This window comes from Mus pahari, chromosome 19 (genome assembly GCF_900095145.1).
Source record: "Mus pahari chromosome 19, PAHARI_EIJ_v1.1, whole genome shotgun sequence".
Classification (NCBI taxonomy): Eukaryota; Metazoa; Chordata; class Mammalia; order Rodentia; family Muridae; genus Mus; species Mus pahari.
Window position 1 is genome coordinate 27,755,915 of NC_034608.1, and position 16,286 is coordinate 27,772,200.

The 16,286-nt window shown below is 45.0% G+C and overlaps 1 protein-coding gene across 2 annotated transcripts in view; it reads right to left on the reverse strand.

The window, feature by feature from the left end:
* Fam155a (family with sequence similarity 155 member A) overlaps nucleotides 1-16,286 on the reverse strand; it is a 527,148-nt gene that overhangs the window by 11,906 nt on the left and 498,956 nt on the right. For both annotated transcript variants that reach the window (XM_021219048.2, XM_021219050.1), the window contains exon 2: nucleotides 15,637-15,808. In XM_021219048.2, the coding sequence (XP_021074707.1) occupies nucleotides 15,637-15,808 (172 nt within the window). The remainder of the gene's footprint in view (nucleotides 1-15,636; nucleotides 15,809-16,286) is intronic.

A 16,286-nucleotide genomic window follows, 5' to 3' on the forward strand; every position in this document is an offset into this window, starting at 1 on the left:
ATAGGGTTCAGTATCTGGGAATTAATTTTTTTTTTTAAAAAGTAATACTTAACTATCCTTAATGCAAGTCTAAATTGAGAACTAGATTATCCACCCTTTAAAACAACAAAATGAACCATTCCTGAAAGTTTCTATAATTGTGTTTCTCCAGAATGCTTCCTACCAAACAAACAAACAAAAACAAAACAAACAAAACACACAAAAAACCCAACAACCTCCTCTCCAAGCCTCTCCAGTACTATAAAACTAACGTGTCTAAGCGGTAACGGAGGATGGAGAGACGTAGATTTGGGGGGTGGGGGGGGGATAAAGCAGGAGAGAGATGGTCACTTAATGAATTAAGAATCATACATTAATGCCAGGTATAATGGCACATATAGGTAGCTCCGACACTAAGAGGCAGAGGCAGGAGGATTCCCACAGTGAATCACTGTATGAAGCAAAACAAAAACAAAACAAAAAACAAAAACAAAAAACCAAAAAACCATGAACGAATAGGAGAACAGGTGTGTGTGTGTGTGTGTGTGTGTGTGTGTGAGAGAGAGAGAGAGAGAGAGAGAGAGAGAGAGAGAGAGAGAATGTGTATGTGTGTGTGTGAGAAAGACAGTGTGTGTGCGAATCAAGAAGTGATGTGACATGAAATTTAAAAAAATGAACCGTGTAAAACAATAATATTTAAGGAACTAAAAACAAACAAAGGACAATAACAACAACAACAAAAACCCCAAAATTTGTTGTTTACAAACTCTTCCTGAGATCCCGGGAATTTCAAAGATTTGAAGATTTTCATGCTCAAGTATAAGTTATACAATAAAGAGTAAGACTTGTACTGTACATGTGCCTGCTACACTTTTATACACACACTTGGAATCACAGATGGAGAGATGTGCTGGATAGTTTTATGCCAATGTGACACAGCTAGACTCCGCTGAAAGGACATTTCTGAAAAAAAAAAAAGTCTCCAATTTCATCCAGCTGTAGGGCATTTTCTTAATTAGTGATTGGTGAGGAAGAGCCCGGTCCATTGTGGAGGGTGGCATCTCCTGAGCTGGTGGTCCTAGGTTCTTTAAGAAAGCAGGCTGAGCAAGCCGTGGGGAAGTAACAGTACACAACACCGTTTTATGGTCTGGTCTCTGCATCAGAGCCTGCCTCCAGGTTCCTGCCCTGTCTGATTCCATGTCCTGACTTTCTTCAGTCATGCACTAAAATGTGGAAATGTGGTAAAACAACAACAACAAACCAAAAAATCCTTTCCTCCCCAACTTGCTTGTGGTCATGGTGTTTGATCACAGCAATAGAAACCCTACCCGGGACAGAAGTTGGTATCAGAGGAGTGGGGGTTTTGCTGTGACAGACCATGTTGCTTTGGGAGGATTATGGAAGGACTCTGGAACACTGGGTTAGAAAGACCACCGAGTGTTGAGAGCTCAGTGAGCTGTTCTGTGGGAGCTTGGAAGATGAGACTCTTGAGAACAGAAAGCAAAGCCACCACCAGGCCATTTGTGTGAAGAACCTGTGGTGTCTGGTCAGCTGGAGCTGAAGCATCAGCTGTGGTTAAGAAGAGACCAGCATCACTGAGGCGATGTCTTCTGGGAAGTGTTTCCTCAGGGTCAGCACACAGGAGCTGCTGTGTATTCCAGACTCACCAAGCATGTACCTTGCACTGGCAGCCGAACCTGCTAGTGTAAGAGTCACTCAGGTGGCGCTGGTTTTGAAAGCATGTAGAGGTCATGGAGAGCAGCTGAGGCTTGACAATGGGTGGAAGGTCTAGAGTCCCCAGAGAGAGCCCAGGAGAGGCTATTGGTGTAGTGCCCAGTTGCAGCAAGGAACCCCAGCATGTTTGGAGATGCCAGTACCGTGGGATGGCCACCAGAAGAAGCAGCAGCTGTGGAGTGGAGCCAGATGGCGCCTAGAAGCCAATCTGCATGTTCTACAGAACAGAAGAGCCAGAGAAGCGACCCAAGCCCTTTGTAGGGACCCAAAAGATCATGAATGGATTCTAGACATTGGATGTTAGGTAAATTACATTTTTTGGTTTTGCTTTGCTTAGATTGTGACGGTGTCCTGGTTCTCTCTCTTGAAGAAAATATTTAGTTAAATTTCGATGTTATAGGAGCCCATGGTTGAGAGACTGAATTTTAAAAGAGATTTTTAGTTTTTAAAGGTGTCTCTGGATTTTTAAAAGGGTTGAATTTTAAATTGTTTAAATTTGCAAAGACCGTGGGCATTTTTATGTTTGTAAAATGCTTTCTATTATGCTATTGATGATAATGTGCCATCTTGGGGATAAACGAGAAAGGATGTGTTATGACACTATATGTTTGTATGTCAAGTTGACAAGGGTCAGTTGTACTGGCTAGCTTTGTATTAATTTGGTATAATCTAGAGAGTCATCTGAAAGAAGGGAATCTGAATTGAGAAAATGCCTTTACAAGATCCAGCTATAGGACATTTTCTTAATTAGTGATTGATGGGGGAGAACCCAGCCCATTGTAGGGGTGTCATCCCTAGGCCAGAGGTCCTGAGCAGTCTGAGCAAGCCATCAGGAGCAATCCAGTAAGCATTACCCTTTCATGGTGTCTGTATCAGCTCCTGCCTTCAGGTGCCTGTCCTGTTTGAGTTCCTGTCCTGATTTCTTTCAATCATGGTCTAAAATGTGGAAGTATAAGCTAACTAAAGCCTTCCCTTCCCAGTTTGCTGTTGGCCGTGCTGTTTTACCATAACAATAGAGCCCTTAGTAGCCCAGTGGTTTAGCTTGATTTTGCTATTTTTTCATGAGCACACACACACACACACACACACACACAGAGAGAGAGAGAGAGAGAGAGAGAGAGAGAGAGAGAGAGAGAGAGAGAGACTCTACTAGGTACTCTGAGAAAACCTGCTCCCTTTTCAATTTTACCCAGAGAAGACCTTTGTTAAGTTCTGAGCTCTACAATAATAGCCTTATGACACTCAAATCCTGGGCATTTTCAGCAAATTTTATAGAATATGTGAAAATCCAAGAGAAAAGATACAGGGTATACTTCAAAACCAGAAAAAAAAACAAAAAATATGGTTATGAAGAAAGAATAGAAGGTTGACATGTTTGTTTGTACAGATTACCTCCAACTACAGCAAGCATTTCATTATCAAAGCAGGAAGACAGTTTAAGACCCTCTGGAGTCAACCCAGTAGCTAATTAAAAGGATGTCAGGTACTCCAGTTACCAAACCATGTTCCCGTGGAAACAAAGGCAACAAAGAGCAAAAAGCAGCTGCCCACGGAGCATCAGACTCGAGGGGGTCTACAGCTGACTTTCTGATGAAAAAAGCAAGTATTTTTCTATCCTTTGGTTTTCTCATTTGTGGAATATAATGCCTGAGCTGTTATGATGGAGTAAGAAAGCCGAGGAGCTCCTGTTCCCTCAAAGCAGCCGTTTCTCTTTTGCAGAATCACCCTGAGTGAGCCCATCCAGTCCAAGGCATCCTGACTCCCTACACTGCAGGATACCAATGGAAAAACCACCTGCTGGAGCTGGCAGTTGGCCACACTGGCTGGTCTGTTCTGAAATTCTTGATCACTCTCATTATGGGGTCTTCTTTTCTTCGTTTTGTGTTAATTGATGAAGCTCATGATTTTAAATAAGCAAGCCTCTGTAGACAGAACTTTCTCTATTCTTGGGATAGTTAGAATAGACTGAGGTAGAAATCATCCCCTTTGTAAGGACTAGAACTGAAGACCTTGGAGCTGGGGAGTATCTTAGTAGTTAAACCCAATCTTTAAGACCCAGAGGATTAAGGTGTCAGCAGGGAGACCGAGCCTTCTTTATATGACAAGAACCAGGAACCACTGGCACCCAAGAAATCCTAACTACATGGTAACCTAAATAAGATCAAAACAATGACAACACCAGGTATTAAGCCAACCTGAATCAGGGAAAACTGTCAAGGCCCTACCCCTAGATGAAGAGCTACAGTAAGTAAGCCAATGGCAACTAATAAAAGCGAATTAGTCTTCTCAACACAATAGGTTGCCCAAATCCAGATGGCCAGCACTAAATATACACGTGAGCAATGCTGAATTGACACACACACACACACACACACACACACACACACACACATACACACACCTCTGTATCTATTCATTTCACAAAATAATAATTTAAGAGGGGGTGGAATCACAGAGAGGCTAGAGGCTGAGATATTAATGATGTAAATGCAATACTCACACATAAAATTCTGAAAAGAATAATTAAATGTGCATGGAAATTGAATGGATTTAGTGAAAGTGAAATAAAAATAATAGATCTTAGAAAAATTTTCAACCTATACTTCCTTTCAAAGCTTCAGGAGAAGCCTGTGAAATCAGTTTTAAAATAAGGGGAGAACCACATCTCCACACACAAAGACGATATCTTCTAGAGGTAAGGAAGCTGTGAGTTCCCAGTGCTGCCCACATGCATGCAGGCAAGTATAGAGCATGCTAGTCAGTCCTAGTGGATGAGATGATTAAGGAGGAGGATGAGGAGATGTGTATATGGAGGGGGTAACTCGGGAGGAGTGAGAGGGAAAAAGGGGGATAGATGTGACCACATTTCATTGCATACACATGCCCAAATTAAAATATAACAAATAAGAATCTACATGTCTAGCTTTTTTCCTGTTTTGTTTTGTTTTACCCCCAGCATGCTCAGAGAAGGGCTGGGCTGTTTGAAGAATGTTCACTGCTGTCTCATCCTGCACCGAAGGGGTCTCAGACTCAGGGCTAAAAAACGTTCTAATGACTGAAAAGTGGGGCTCTGGGTACCACACACACAGCACACTGCAGTCACTGTGGTCCTGAATTCCACCAAAAAATACGTCCATGAAGTTTCCGAGATCACTTCGTTATCCAGCCTAAAGAGATCTGTAACACCATGCCCTGTGCCCAGCAACACCACTCAATCAAGTCTCACCACCGGTGTCTCTGCCCCAGGACGCAGACGCCATAGGCACAGAAGCCATGAGTTTCCTCATCTCTTGGCTTGAAGAGCAGGCTATCGCTCACTCACATGGGGCTGAAGTGCAGCCGACAGGGCTGTCAGTCATTCCTGGAGGCTGTGGGTGGTTGGTCCCACCATGCCAGAGGCCATCTTTTCTACAAGTCTTCTTCACACTGTTGTTTTTGTCCCACCATGTGTGGGTGTGACCAAATTTCTTCCTTTCAAATACATGTCTAAGGTTTGAAGAGTGCCCCCAAGACTCAAACTGAAGCCCTAAACTCAGTGCCCCAGCTGAGGTATGACTGTCTGTGGAGATGGTTTTCTCTTGGGTTACTCTCAATGAGTAACCTGCCACTGCCTCACCTACAGGAACTCATACCATTTCTGTATTTTATAAGATTCTCCTTAGCTCAGGGGATACAGGTATATACACTACACACACACACACACACACACACACACACACACACACAAACACATGCATATATATGTACACACATGTGCATGATACAAGTATGCACACTACACACACATGCATATACACCCATGCACATTTTCCACACATGCATATACACCCATGCACATTTTCCACACATACATGCATGAGATACATGTATGCAAACTACATACACAACTATACATGCGATACATGTATATATATATACTCATGCATGTACACACACACTGCTTTCATCATGCTGAGTTCTAACTCAGAGACTCAGATTTAAAGCTTCTTTTAAAATAAACATTTTATCGGTCAGATTCATAGCAATATTTAGAGACACATATAAAAAGCTTTGTCTGATTTTTGACAGTGATATATCTATGTGTTTCTCTCTCTCTCTCTCTGTGTATAAGAGAGAGACAGAGACACACAGAGAGGCAGAGAGAGACAGAGAGAGGGGGGGGGGAGATGACTCTATGGCAAGAGCCAGCAAATGTTCGAGAGACAGAGGGTAGGCCCTGACAGTTTCACTTTCCATCTGTCTGACAGAGCTAGCCATCTGACCACACACTTTTCTAGGAACAGAGAGCTAGACAGCCTTGGTCTTTATTTAACCTAAAAGAAAAAAAAATATCCATCAACAAGGCTTCATCGCCACAGCATGGCCCATAGACATCAACATGGCTTCCTGCAGCACAGACCACAGGTATCCGTGTGGCCTTAGGTGGTCTCAAGGGTCACAGACATCAACACATCCCCCATCTGCCGTAGGACCACAGACCCAGACATGGCCCTCGGTAGCAGCAGTGCCACAAAGAAGTCCATGACCTGTGTCCCTGCTGACTCTAAAGAGCAAGGGGGCTGCTTTTGCAGTGGCACTGATGACTGCAGAGCCACAGGAGACTGGTGTGACAACCCCTACCACCCCTTCCCACCAAAAATAACAGCCTAGACAGGAAGTTCTGAGGAGACCTCTTACAGGCTGTGATGAGGTTGCTGAAGTGTAGCTCTCCACAACTGATGGCTTCTAGCAGGGGAATAGGTGGGGAAGGACTCAGTGTTCTTTAAGGGGCTGGTCACTGCTCCAGTGAATATATGGGCAACACAAATAGGACTTGTTTTTCTTTTCTCTCTCTCTCTCTCTCTCTCTCTCTCTCTCTCTCTCTCTCTCTCTCTCTGGGTGGGGGGGAGTCACAAGAGTGGGGAACAAATAGGACTTGTTTTTCTTTTCTCTCTCTCTCTCTCTCTCTCTCTCTCTCTCTCTCTCTCTCTCTCTGGGTGGGGGGGAGTCACAAGAGTGGGGATGAACCTGGGAGGACTGAGAAGTGAGTATGATTGAGCATGATGTAAAATTCCCAATCAATAAAAAAAATGTTGTCCATGTTGCAAAATCTTTGTAGCATCCGTTTTTATTTTTTTAATAGGATGTGTGGTGTGAAGAACTGGGGAGTGTTTGTGAATATTGTCAATCTGCAGGGAGGAGGTGAGAACCCATGGGTTTCCAGTCCTGTGAGAACATGGAAGGACTCTGCTTTACCGAACAATAGAGACACTTCTCAGGCGTGAGTTTCAAGTTAGCTGATTGGCAGTTCTATCCCACTAATGATAGGAAGGCTGGATGGCTAGTTGGAAAGTTTGGACTTATTCTTGCTTTTGCAGTAACAGACTTGGAAAGGCAATATCAGACTAGACAAAGATTCTTTTTCCATTTGTGATCCCTTGTATTCTACACATTTTTTTAAACAAGTTAAATATTTACTGATAATGTCATAAGATTTGTCTTAAGATTCTTCTTTAGTAAACACTGAATTTTGCCATTCATAAGAGATGAAGCCAATGGACACACTGGTGGGGGGTACTTATGTATTTTTGCATAAAGAATTGACTCTTGGGTAAACATTTCATACAGCAGGTGCAATGTCTCCAACATTTCCCAGAGCTGATCAATATTTTGGTTCTACAGTCATAATGCTGATAATGTCACTTTGCAAAGCTCTTTAGGACAAAGTGACAGAGCGATGTTTAAGACCCATTTCAGAAACCCATGAAAATTTTGCCCTCATTTGAACCCATAATTCTTCTGGTAATTTTTTTGAAACTGAAGTTGATACCTCAAACAGCAGTTTCCACAGTCGAGTGTTCTGAAGCAAGACCACTCTAATATAGATAGTTAGATATTAGTATGTTGAGAAATGATTTAGTCTTTCTTTTCTGTAACCAAGCCATCACACACCTATAGGTGTAATTAAAAACACTGCGCAATTAAAAACACTGAAATTAATAGCATACGTGAGCCTCGGTTTTCAGCATGTTTTGCCAATGGCGCAGCCCTACTGTGTGCTGCTGTGTGTTCTTTAGAGTTTTCAACAGAGTCAGCACAGGTGAGCCCTGAAAGAAGTTTCGGGAATTCATTTCGCATTAGCTTTCGGATTGTTCTAGGATGATGGCGTTCAGAAACCTTTTACTTTTGCTGGTTTCTCATGGTCCCGCATTCAGCGATGTATCCCATGGCTTAAGAAGTGGGAGACTACATGGACCAGGCGACCTGGACTTTTCCTCATGATGATTGCCTCTGTGCTTGTGTGGGAGATCAGCTGTGGCCAGTTTGCAGCCTCTACAGACTAGAAATCAACTCTTCATAAAGATGTCTCCAGCGCAGTTTAGACAAGTAGATGGACTAAGGGAATGAAGTCTCCCTGGCCTGTTCAACCTGGCTTGCTACACTACCTTTCCTAATCTGAAACCCCTAAATTCAGAACACTAGCCCAGCAAAGCTAACTCCTTCGAGAGTCCCCACACAGGTGCACATGGCTTCCAGAAACAGAATGTCAGTTCTTCGCAGGGTTCAAGGGCTGGTAAGGCATGATGTTGTCAGTAAAGCCTCCCCAAAGGCACCAACCACTGTTCTCCACACATGTCCTGATGTGTTTATAAAAAGATAAAGAGAGGGGGATATGTTCTATAGGGGGAGTGAGATACAGGGGAAAGAGATGTCTCAGTGGGCCCATGCTGAGGCATCCCTTCCCCCCGAGGGACCAGCCACACGATGGTGTAGTATAGAATAGAGTTTATTCCAGGCACAGGGAGGGGAGTTAAGAGGGTAGTAGAGGCAGAGAAAGGTGTGTGTGTATGGGGGGGAGTAGAGAAGTAGAGGTCAGCCATGAACACATGGAGAATTGGGGAAGGGAATAGGGGATGGAAGGGAAGAGCCCAAGAAGGCAAGAGAGCAAGCAAGAGAACAAGGCAAGGAGGAGGGACAAGCATCCCCTTTTATAGTGGGTAAAGTATACCTGTCTGTTGCCAGGTAACTGCGGTGTGGAGTTTGGACAGAATGCTACCATGTCCTCTCATGGCCCTGGACATAGCCCCGCTGACCTGGAGCAGTGACCTCTGGGTCCCTGTGATCTCTCTTGGACTCCTCTTGGGACTAGTTCAACTCCAGTTCCTGCCAGAACTCCAGTTCCAGGCTCCAATTCTTCCCCTCTCCCAGTCTATGCCATTTAATTTAATTTCTCCTCTTAGATCATGCAAGCTGTAGGATCCGAAGCAGAAGGTTCACCGGAGGCGTGACAGAATTTCCCCAAAGCTGTGGAGAGCAGCGGGCTTGTGGAGAGTAGCAGACTGCCACCTACAAACCTGGAGCTATGTGAGTGTGCCCACAAGCTTTCTCGGGCTCCCTATCACCAGACAGGATGTACCTCAGTCCGTGCTCTCTGCTCTTCAACCAGACAGGTGGGGGAATCCCCAGCCTCCACTGCAGCAAAGCCGTCAGACTGTACTGGGGGTATGTCTGTCTGAGGGGAAATTCTGAGTATTTATTCCATGTGCTCAGTGACATGCACTAGCTGTACAAAGAAGGGGCTCTTACAGTAGACACACATTTCCCAAAACCGTAGATACTGGAAGAATTTAGACATCCTAAATCTTGTTCTCCATGATGTGATCCCTTGCCAAAAGCAGATGTTTGAAGGTAAAAGGCAAAAATCAGTCGTCAGTGGGAAGGGATCTGAACCAGAATCATAGGACACCTGTAAATACCAGGTTCTACAGAAAGGAGCTGTCTGTGTGCTTGTGAGCTGTCTGTGTGCATGTGAGCTGTCCGTGTGAGTGTGTGCACAGCCACGTGGTCCCTCATTCTCCACATTCAATTTTGAACCTGTTGCTGTCGTTGTTACATTTGTTTTGATTTTTTTTTTTTTGCATTTTATTCTGGAAATATTTCTTCACCTTTGTCTTTTGATTTCGGGGTTCATAATCTTATTGAGTTTTTGGTCTGCTATAAATAACTTGGATTCTTTTCTCCAGAATTAAATTTGTAAAAATACTTAAACATGCATGCATACACTTTAAATATGGAAATGGAAAGTGGCTGAGACATTGACACTAAAATCTGTAGAATGCATACTTTCTACTATACTACTTCTTTTATGAGAATGCATTTAAACAAATTTAAAGATTCCTCTGTGATGTGGTTGACTGTCTGTCTGTCTGTCTGTCTGTCTGTCTGTCTGTCTGTCTGTCTGTCTGTCTGTCTGTCTGTCTGTCTGTCTGTCTGTCTGTCTGTCTGTCTCTGTGTGTGAGTGTGCATGTGTGTGATTATTGGCATTTCCTTTGTGCTATTCGGATGCCCTGCAGTAGCACTTACCTGCCGCGAGGCGGCACCATTCACCGCCTTACCTAACCCAGCTGGTAAGGGCGGAACAAAAGCAGCCTACAGTGTTTTCCCCAGAGGCAGAAACATAACCCTATCCTTGTCACAGCTAAAAGAATGGGATGCAGAATTTACACGGAATTCTCAAAATATGTTTTATCTTCGTTGTCAGTAACCCCCAGAGGACCAACTTCTACTTTTGTTCTTGCGATTTTGGAGCAGCAAATGACATCAGGCCTACTTTAACCATCAATCAAAGGGTAATTTCCCATGTTTGTTACCATAGCACCCACAGCTGTGGTACTCTACTGCGTCTGTCTCCTTAATCTCAGCTCTCTAGTGCCTGTAAGCAATCAAGGATTGCTCTAGGAGCTCTGGACCCCGGGGAGGGGGCGGGGGCAGGAGAAGGAAACACTGTAAGTGCTATAGTGGAGGCTGGGTAGTGAGACTCCGGTCGCTCTGCAGACCCGAACAGGGCAGTGTGTGACGGGGCCCACAGCAGAGTAACTGGATTCAATCACCTCAGCACTGAATAACAGCCTGCCCTGATAACACCCGGAACTTCTTAATTACCCCTCAAATTCTCCTCCGGTCATGTCGGTTTTGCTCAACTAAGAGGCATCTCAGTTCATTGCCTCCCTTCCTCCCAAAGTAAAATTGAGCACATTGGGGCATGTGTGCATCACACCGAATCAGACACTTTATTGCAACGGACAGGGTTTCTTGGGCTTGAAAAGGGTCATGTTATTCTGTGGATGATCAAAACATTACATTTGAGAGCTTAAGTTCAGGACATGGCTAAGTTTTGTCAGCACCACAAAGAATAGCGGGGTCAGGGATGAGGATCGGGTGGACTAGCATGCCCCAGGCTCTGCACTGGATCCCCAGTTCTGTGTAAATCAGGCATAACGTTGAATGCCTGTGATCCAGTATGTAGGAGATAGAGGCAGGAGGGCAGGAGTTCACGATAACTCTCAACAATAACAGGAGTGCAAAGCCAGCTGGCGTGATAGGAGACCACACTTCAAAACAAAACACAGAAGCACACGTGTGCTGAAATGTTGAATTCAGTTCTAAATACCTCATGGCTGTTTTGAAAAATTGTATGTTTTGAAACTATTAATATTTTACTAGCCACGGGCCTGAGCTGTACCATGTTTGCGGTCAAAGACATCAGAAGCATCCACTGCTGTCTAAGGGGATGGAGGAGGGTCCTCCACAGTCTGGGTCACCACACTGCTGCCTTTCAGTTATAGTCCTGGGCAGAATGGGTCCCTCAGTAGCATCCAGCAGGGGGCACATGGAGTTGAGGGCTCAATGGATACCAGCAGTTCTCAGGGTTATGGAGGTTTAGAGAGACCTCCCTTGTAGAGACCAGAGAAAACCATTCACACCAGATACGTTGAATTTGAAGAAATGCCAGTGTTCCTTCCCCACCCCGTCTCGCCCTCTCTAGTTACTTGAGAATTTTGCCAATATACTGTGATCATAGCTTCTACTAGCTCCTCTCCTATACTTCTATACCCTGCCCACCCAGATTTGAGTCCTTTCTTTAATGAACCAATCAAGTCCGATTTCTGTTGCCCATAGAGTGTGCCCTCCACTGGAGCATGGCTGTCCAACCAGGAGATACACGCTAAGGAAACAGAACTCTCTATCCCCCATCAGCTATCAACCACCCATCGTCGCTCGGCCAGGGGTGGGACTTTGTGCCCACTTCCTCTCTGCATGCTCTGGTTTTATCAGGTTGGAGCTTGCACGTTCCTGTGCACGATGTGCAACAAAAGCTACTAGTGACTCCCCAAAGCACTGCTCCTCCTTAGTCATCTACCAGCTCTGGCTCTTCCCAAGCTCGCTCTCTCTCTCTCTCTCTCTCTCTCTCTCTCTCTCTCTCTCTCTCTCTGTGTGTGTGTGTGTGTGTGTGTGTGTTACAGATGTCATAGTTACAGCAGAGCATTCCCCAGTCTCCTTTTCTACACCTTAGCTGGTTGTGGATTTCTGTGCTAACCTCCATCCACTGCAAATAGAAGCTCCCTGGTGAGGGTTGAGAGCACCACTTACTGTGGGTGTAACAATTAAACACCAGAACTCTACTAGACCACCAACCAAACAGGGAGGGACCCATGACTCCAGCTGCATATGTAGCAGAGGATGGCCTTGTCGGGCATCAATGAAAGGAGAGGCCCTTGGTGCTGTGAAGACTCGATGCCCCATTGTAGAGAAATGCTAGGGCAGGGAGATGGGAGTGTGTGGGTTGGGGGGATACACCTTCATAGAAGCAGGGGGAGAGGGGGTGGGATAGGGGGTTTTCTGGGGGTGGGGGACCAGGAAAGGGGATAACATTTGAAATGTAAATAAATAAAATATCCAATAAAAAATAAAATTTCCACTCATCAAAGTGATAGTAGTGGGTTCTCCCCGGGGTCTGTGGCCTGTCCTGTCTCAGGTTATTATTGGTCTAATGATGGTGCCAAGTTTGAGTGTCATCTTGTGAACAGAACTTAGATTCTTTTGATTCTTCAAAAGTGACTGTAGTTTTCGGTCCATGGTGTGGAAATAACCTTATTTACTACTTCTGTTTTTAAAAACTGGGATGAAGGAACAACAGTTCTGACCACCTTGGATGGTGGATTCGTTTTGTAGACAGTGTGTAATGCTTGCCCTGGGCCCTGTGCTGCATGTCTGCCTGTGTGTCTGCTGGGAGGAGCCGTCCTTGACTGGCCAGCAGCCACAGGAAGGAGGTCATCTGTCATTTCTCCATTGAGCCTGTTCTCTTCTGAGTTTAGAACAACTTACCTTCACTGCACATAGGGGAATCTGACTGGCTGACATCCACTCCAAGGTGGCATGCAGCTCTATGTATCTGTCAGCGTGGAGCTTCGGAAAGCATTTGAGTGGCCTTGGGGAGAGAGAGTGCTGAGCTACAGCAGGCCATGCTTCCAGAAGTAAGTCCAGCTGGGGCTCAGTGAGCTAGGGGTCTGGGTTTCTTGCTATTTCTGAGATACAGTCTGCTTTTGGTCATTCCTGGAACTCTCTCACTCACACTGCCAGGTAATGAGGATGAGTGCAAATCACTTTAGCATAGCTCCTGCTGTGCAACCCAGCTGAACTCTGCAACCTCAGATGACAACCTGGACACAGAATTTCCCCCCAAAGCCTTGTCCCACCCCAGAAGAGAGCCATGATTCTTCCTGCTGTGTGAGTTCACAAAATTTCTGTGTTGTGGGTCTGAAAATCCAACTTTATAGAGTTCTGAGCTTAGTAACACGAGGGTCACAAAGCTGGCAGAAAGCAATCCGCAGGCAGGCCTCTGAGTGCTCAGGGGGCTCTGAAATCCTCCAAGGAGCTGGCACTGTCATCTGGACCAGCAACAGAGTTCTCTTCTTGTCACCTCTCCTTAGAGATGTCACTATAGCTACAAACATGCAGATTTTACAAAACCCCAAACAGCTAAAATACATGTTTCCCATGAGCCTTTTGGTGCAGAAGGCACCTGTGCCAGCCCTTTGGGCCCCAGTAGCCTCGAAGACATGCATCTGGAGAAGAGAACTCTGCAAACACAGGTAGAGGCCAAGAGGTGATGAAGGTCATGAACTGCAAACTTTCCTTAGGGCTTTTGTTTTCATGGTTCTTGGTGGGACCTGCTGACCATTCAGGAAGGACAGCATGGTGTGAGGGCAGCTACAAAGACTCAGGGACCTTCACAGAAGGCTGCATGACACAAGGTTCTCTTGAAGTTGAGACTTGTAGCATGCAGACATTCATTTTATTTTTATGGCCAATATGGAAATCTCTATGGGAAAGTCAACATAATTTCTGGTGAAATAAGATTTTTCTTTCTTTCTTTCCTCCTTCCCAGGATGTTGGCTTCCACCTCCTTCCCCCTTCAACTCTTCCTTCCCCATCTTCTTTTGCTCTCTTCTTTCTTCCTCCTCTTCGTCTTGCTGACCCTTATTCCTACCTTTCTCTTCCTCTTTCCTCTTCTTCCACTCTCTCCTATCCTCCTTCATCCCAGTCCCCCCTCCTCCCTCTCCCTGAACCCCACTCTCTCCTCTTCTTTTTCATCCAAGTCCCCCACACACACACACTGGACCCTGCTTTCTCCTCTTCTTCTCCATCCTAGTCCCTCTGTCCCCAAAGGACCCTGCTCTCTCCTCTTGCCAAGCCTGCACTTTCCCCTCATCTACATCCTCACAGCATGTGACCTGGACTGGGGATAGTTATTGTGGTTCACCAGTAAAAAGCCAGCTTGTATGATGGGAGAAATGCCCTTCTGCTTGCCAGAGCTGGCTCTCAGGGCACTGACTGTATCTTGATACTTTGTTACAATGAACAGTGAGGGCCCGGAAACTACCTGATACATTGTCACAATGAGCATAAACCACTTGATACATAGTCAAACTGAGCATTTCAACTTGTCCTTATTTTATTTATTTATTTATTTATGGTGCATTAGTGTTTTGTCTGCATGTATTTCTGTGCACCACATGCGTGTCTTGTATGTGCAGAGATCAGAAGCAGGCATGGAGTCATCTGGAAGCAGAGTTATTGATAGTTGTGACCCACCACCTGTGTGCTTGGAAGCAAGCCCAGGTCCTCTGTGTGCACCAGTGCTCTTAACCTCTGAGCTATCTTTCTAGACCCTTTTTAATTATATTTTTTTTATCTTTAAGCTTATTTTGTAGGTGTGTATGTATGTCCACAGCATGCATGTAGAGGTCAGAAGACAACATGGACAACTGGGTTCTGTCTTTCCAGCATCTGGGCCCAGACACTGAACTCTGGTAGTCAGGAATTGCAGCAGGCACCTTCGCTCATGCCGCTACCTCTCTGGTCCTGCCAGTGTTTAGTGGAGCTTTTTAAAGCCCTGTATACAAAGAGAATTTTCTTGTTTTCTCAGACTAATTTTTATGCTTAAAACCCAAAAGTTAAGCCTGCTACGAATCAAGTAAATTGTTTTAAAAAGTGGGTCTTCCCTCCTCTTCTAAAAGGAAGGAAGTGAATTCCAAAGACCTCACGTCAGCCGAGTGTTCATCGAGGGTGCTCTCCCCACTCATGACCTGTCAGGATGAGACTGTTCTTAGCTTTGACCCTGTATTTTCTGTCTGCCTAAACTACATAACACTCATGGGTTTCTGGACACCAGAGCTGGTGTTGGCATCCTGCCCATTTCAGTTCTTTGCCAAAAAATAAAGAAGGTATTGTTATCAAAAAATATAAAAATCACCTGTCCTGGCCTCTTTTGCCCCAGTGTGTACATGTGTGATCCTGGCTGACATCTCCTTTTGTTCTCAATACTGATTAAGATAAGGTGACAACATTCATCACAAGATACTCAGGAGTCATTGTTAAAATTCCCCCTAGACCCTGCAACTCTCCTCATGAGACATTCACAGAGCCTCAGTTGCAGTTTAGCCTTGTGATAGAGACATCGACCCTTCTTTAAATCACATTGGGAGGCTTTTCAGGGCTCAGGCCACAAAAAAATACCTTTGGTCAGTCTTGAGGTTTTGGGAGCAGAAGGAAGCAACGTATTGATGGAGATCAAAGGAGGACCCCCCACCCAGCCTGTACCTGTGCAGATGAAGCTGGAGAGGCCTCCGTAAATGACTTCGTCATTGTCGGGCAATATGAACGGACACCTCGTCTGCACCTCCAAACAATATTGCTTGCAAGGAATGGTCTTTCTGCAGTTAAACTGTGTGACTTCAAAGTACTGGGAGCAGAGCCAGGCTTTGTAGACAATCTGAAAAACAAAGAGAAAAAATATTCAGAGCTCTGGAGGGATGCTAACCACTTTTTTTTTTAAAAAAAAAAATAAGGATTAGGCTGGGTGGAGAGAGCATGCTTCAGTTTTACATGGGTCGTAGACAGCTGGGAGTAGTGCGGTTGACAGCTCCACATGGTAAGAATGCTGCTATGAGTACCTGCAGTGAGAATATTGAATACAAGCCTATGGAGAATGGAAAAGGTATTTAATTTAAAGAGCTCTTGAAAAAAAGTGGATTTGAGCAGATTCTGAAGTTTTCAGGATCCAGTGATGTATAAGGTAAAGAACACAATAACCCTCGCTGATAATTGCGGGTGGTCAGGGAGACCCAGTTGCTTCCCTAGCTTTCCCACCTCTCATACCTCGATTGGGCACTAGATGGCGCGCGAAGCGCTTTGCAAGGACTCCTGCAAGGTGCAAAAAAGCATGTGGGCTGTTACAGCTTGCTTTGCCC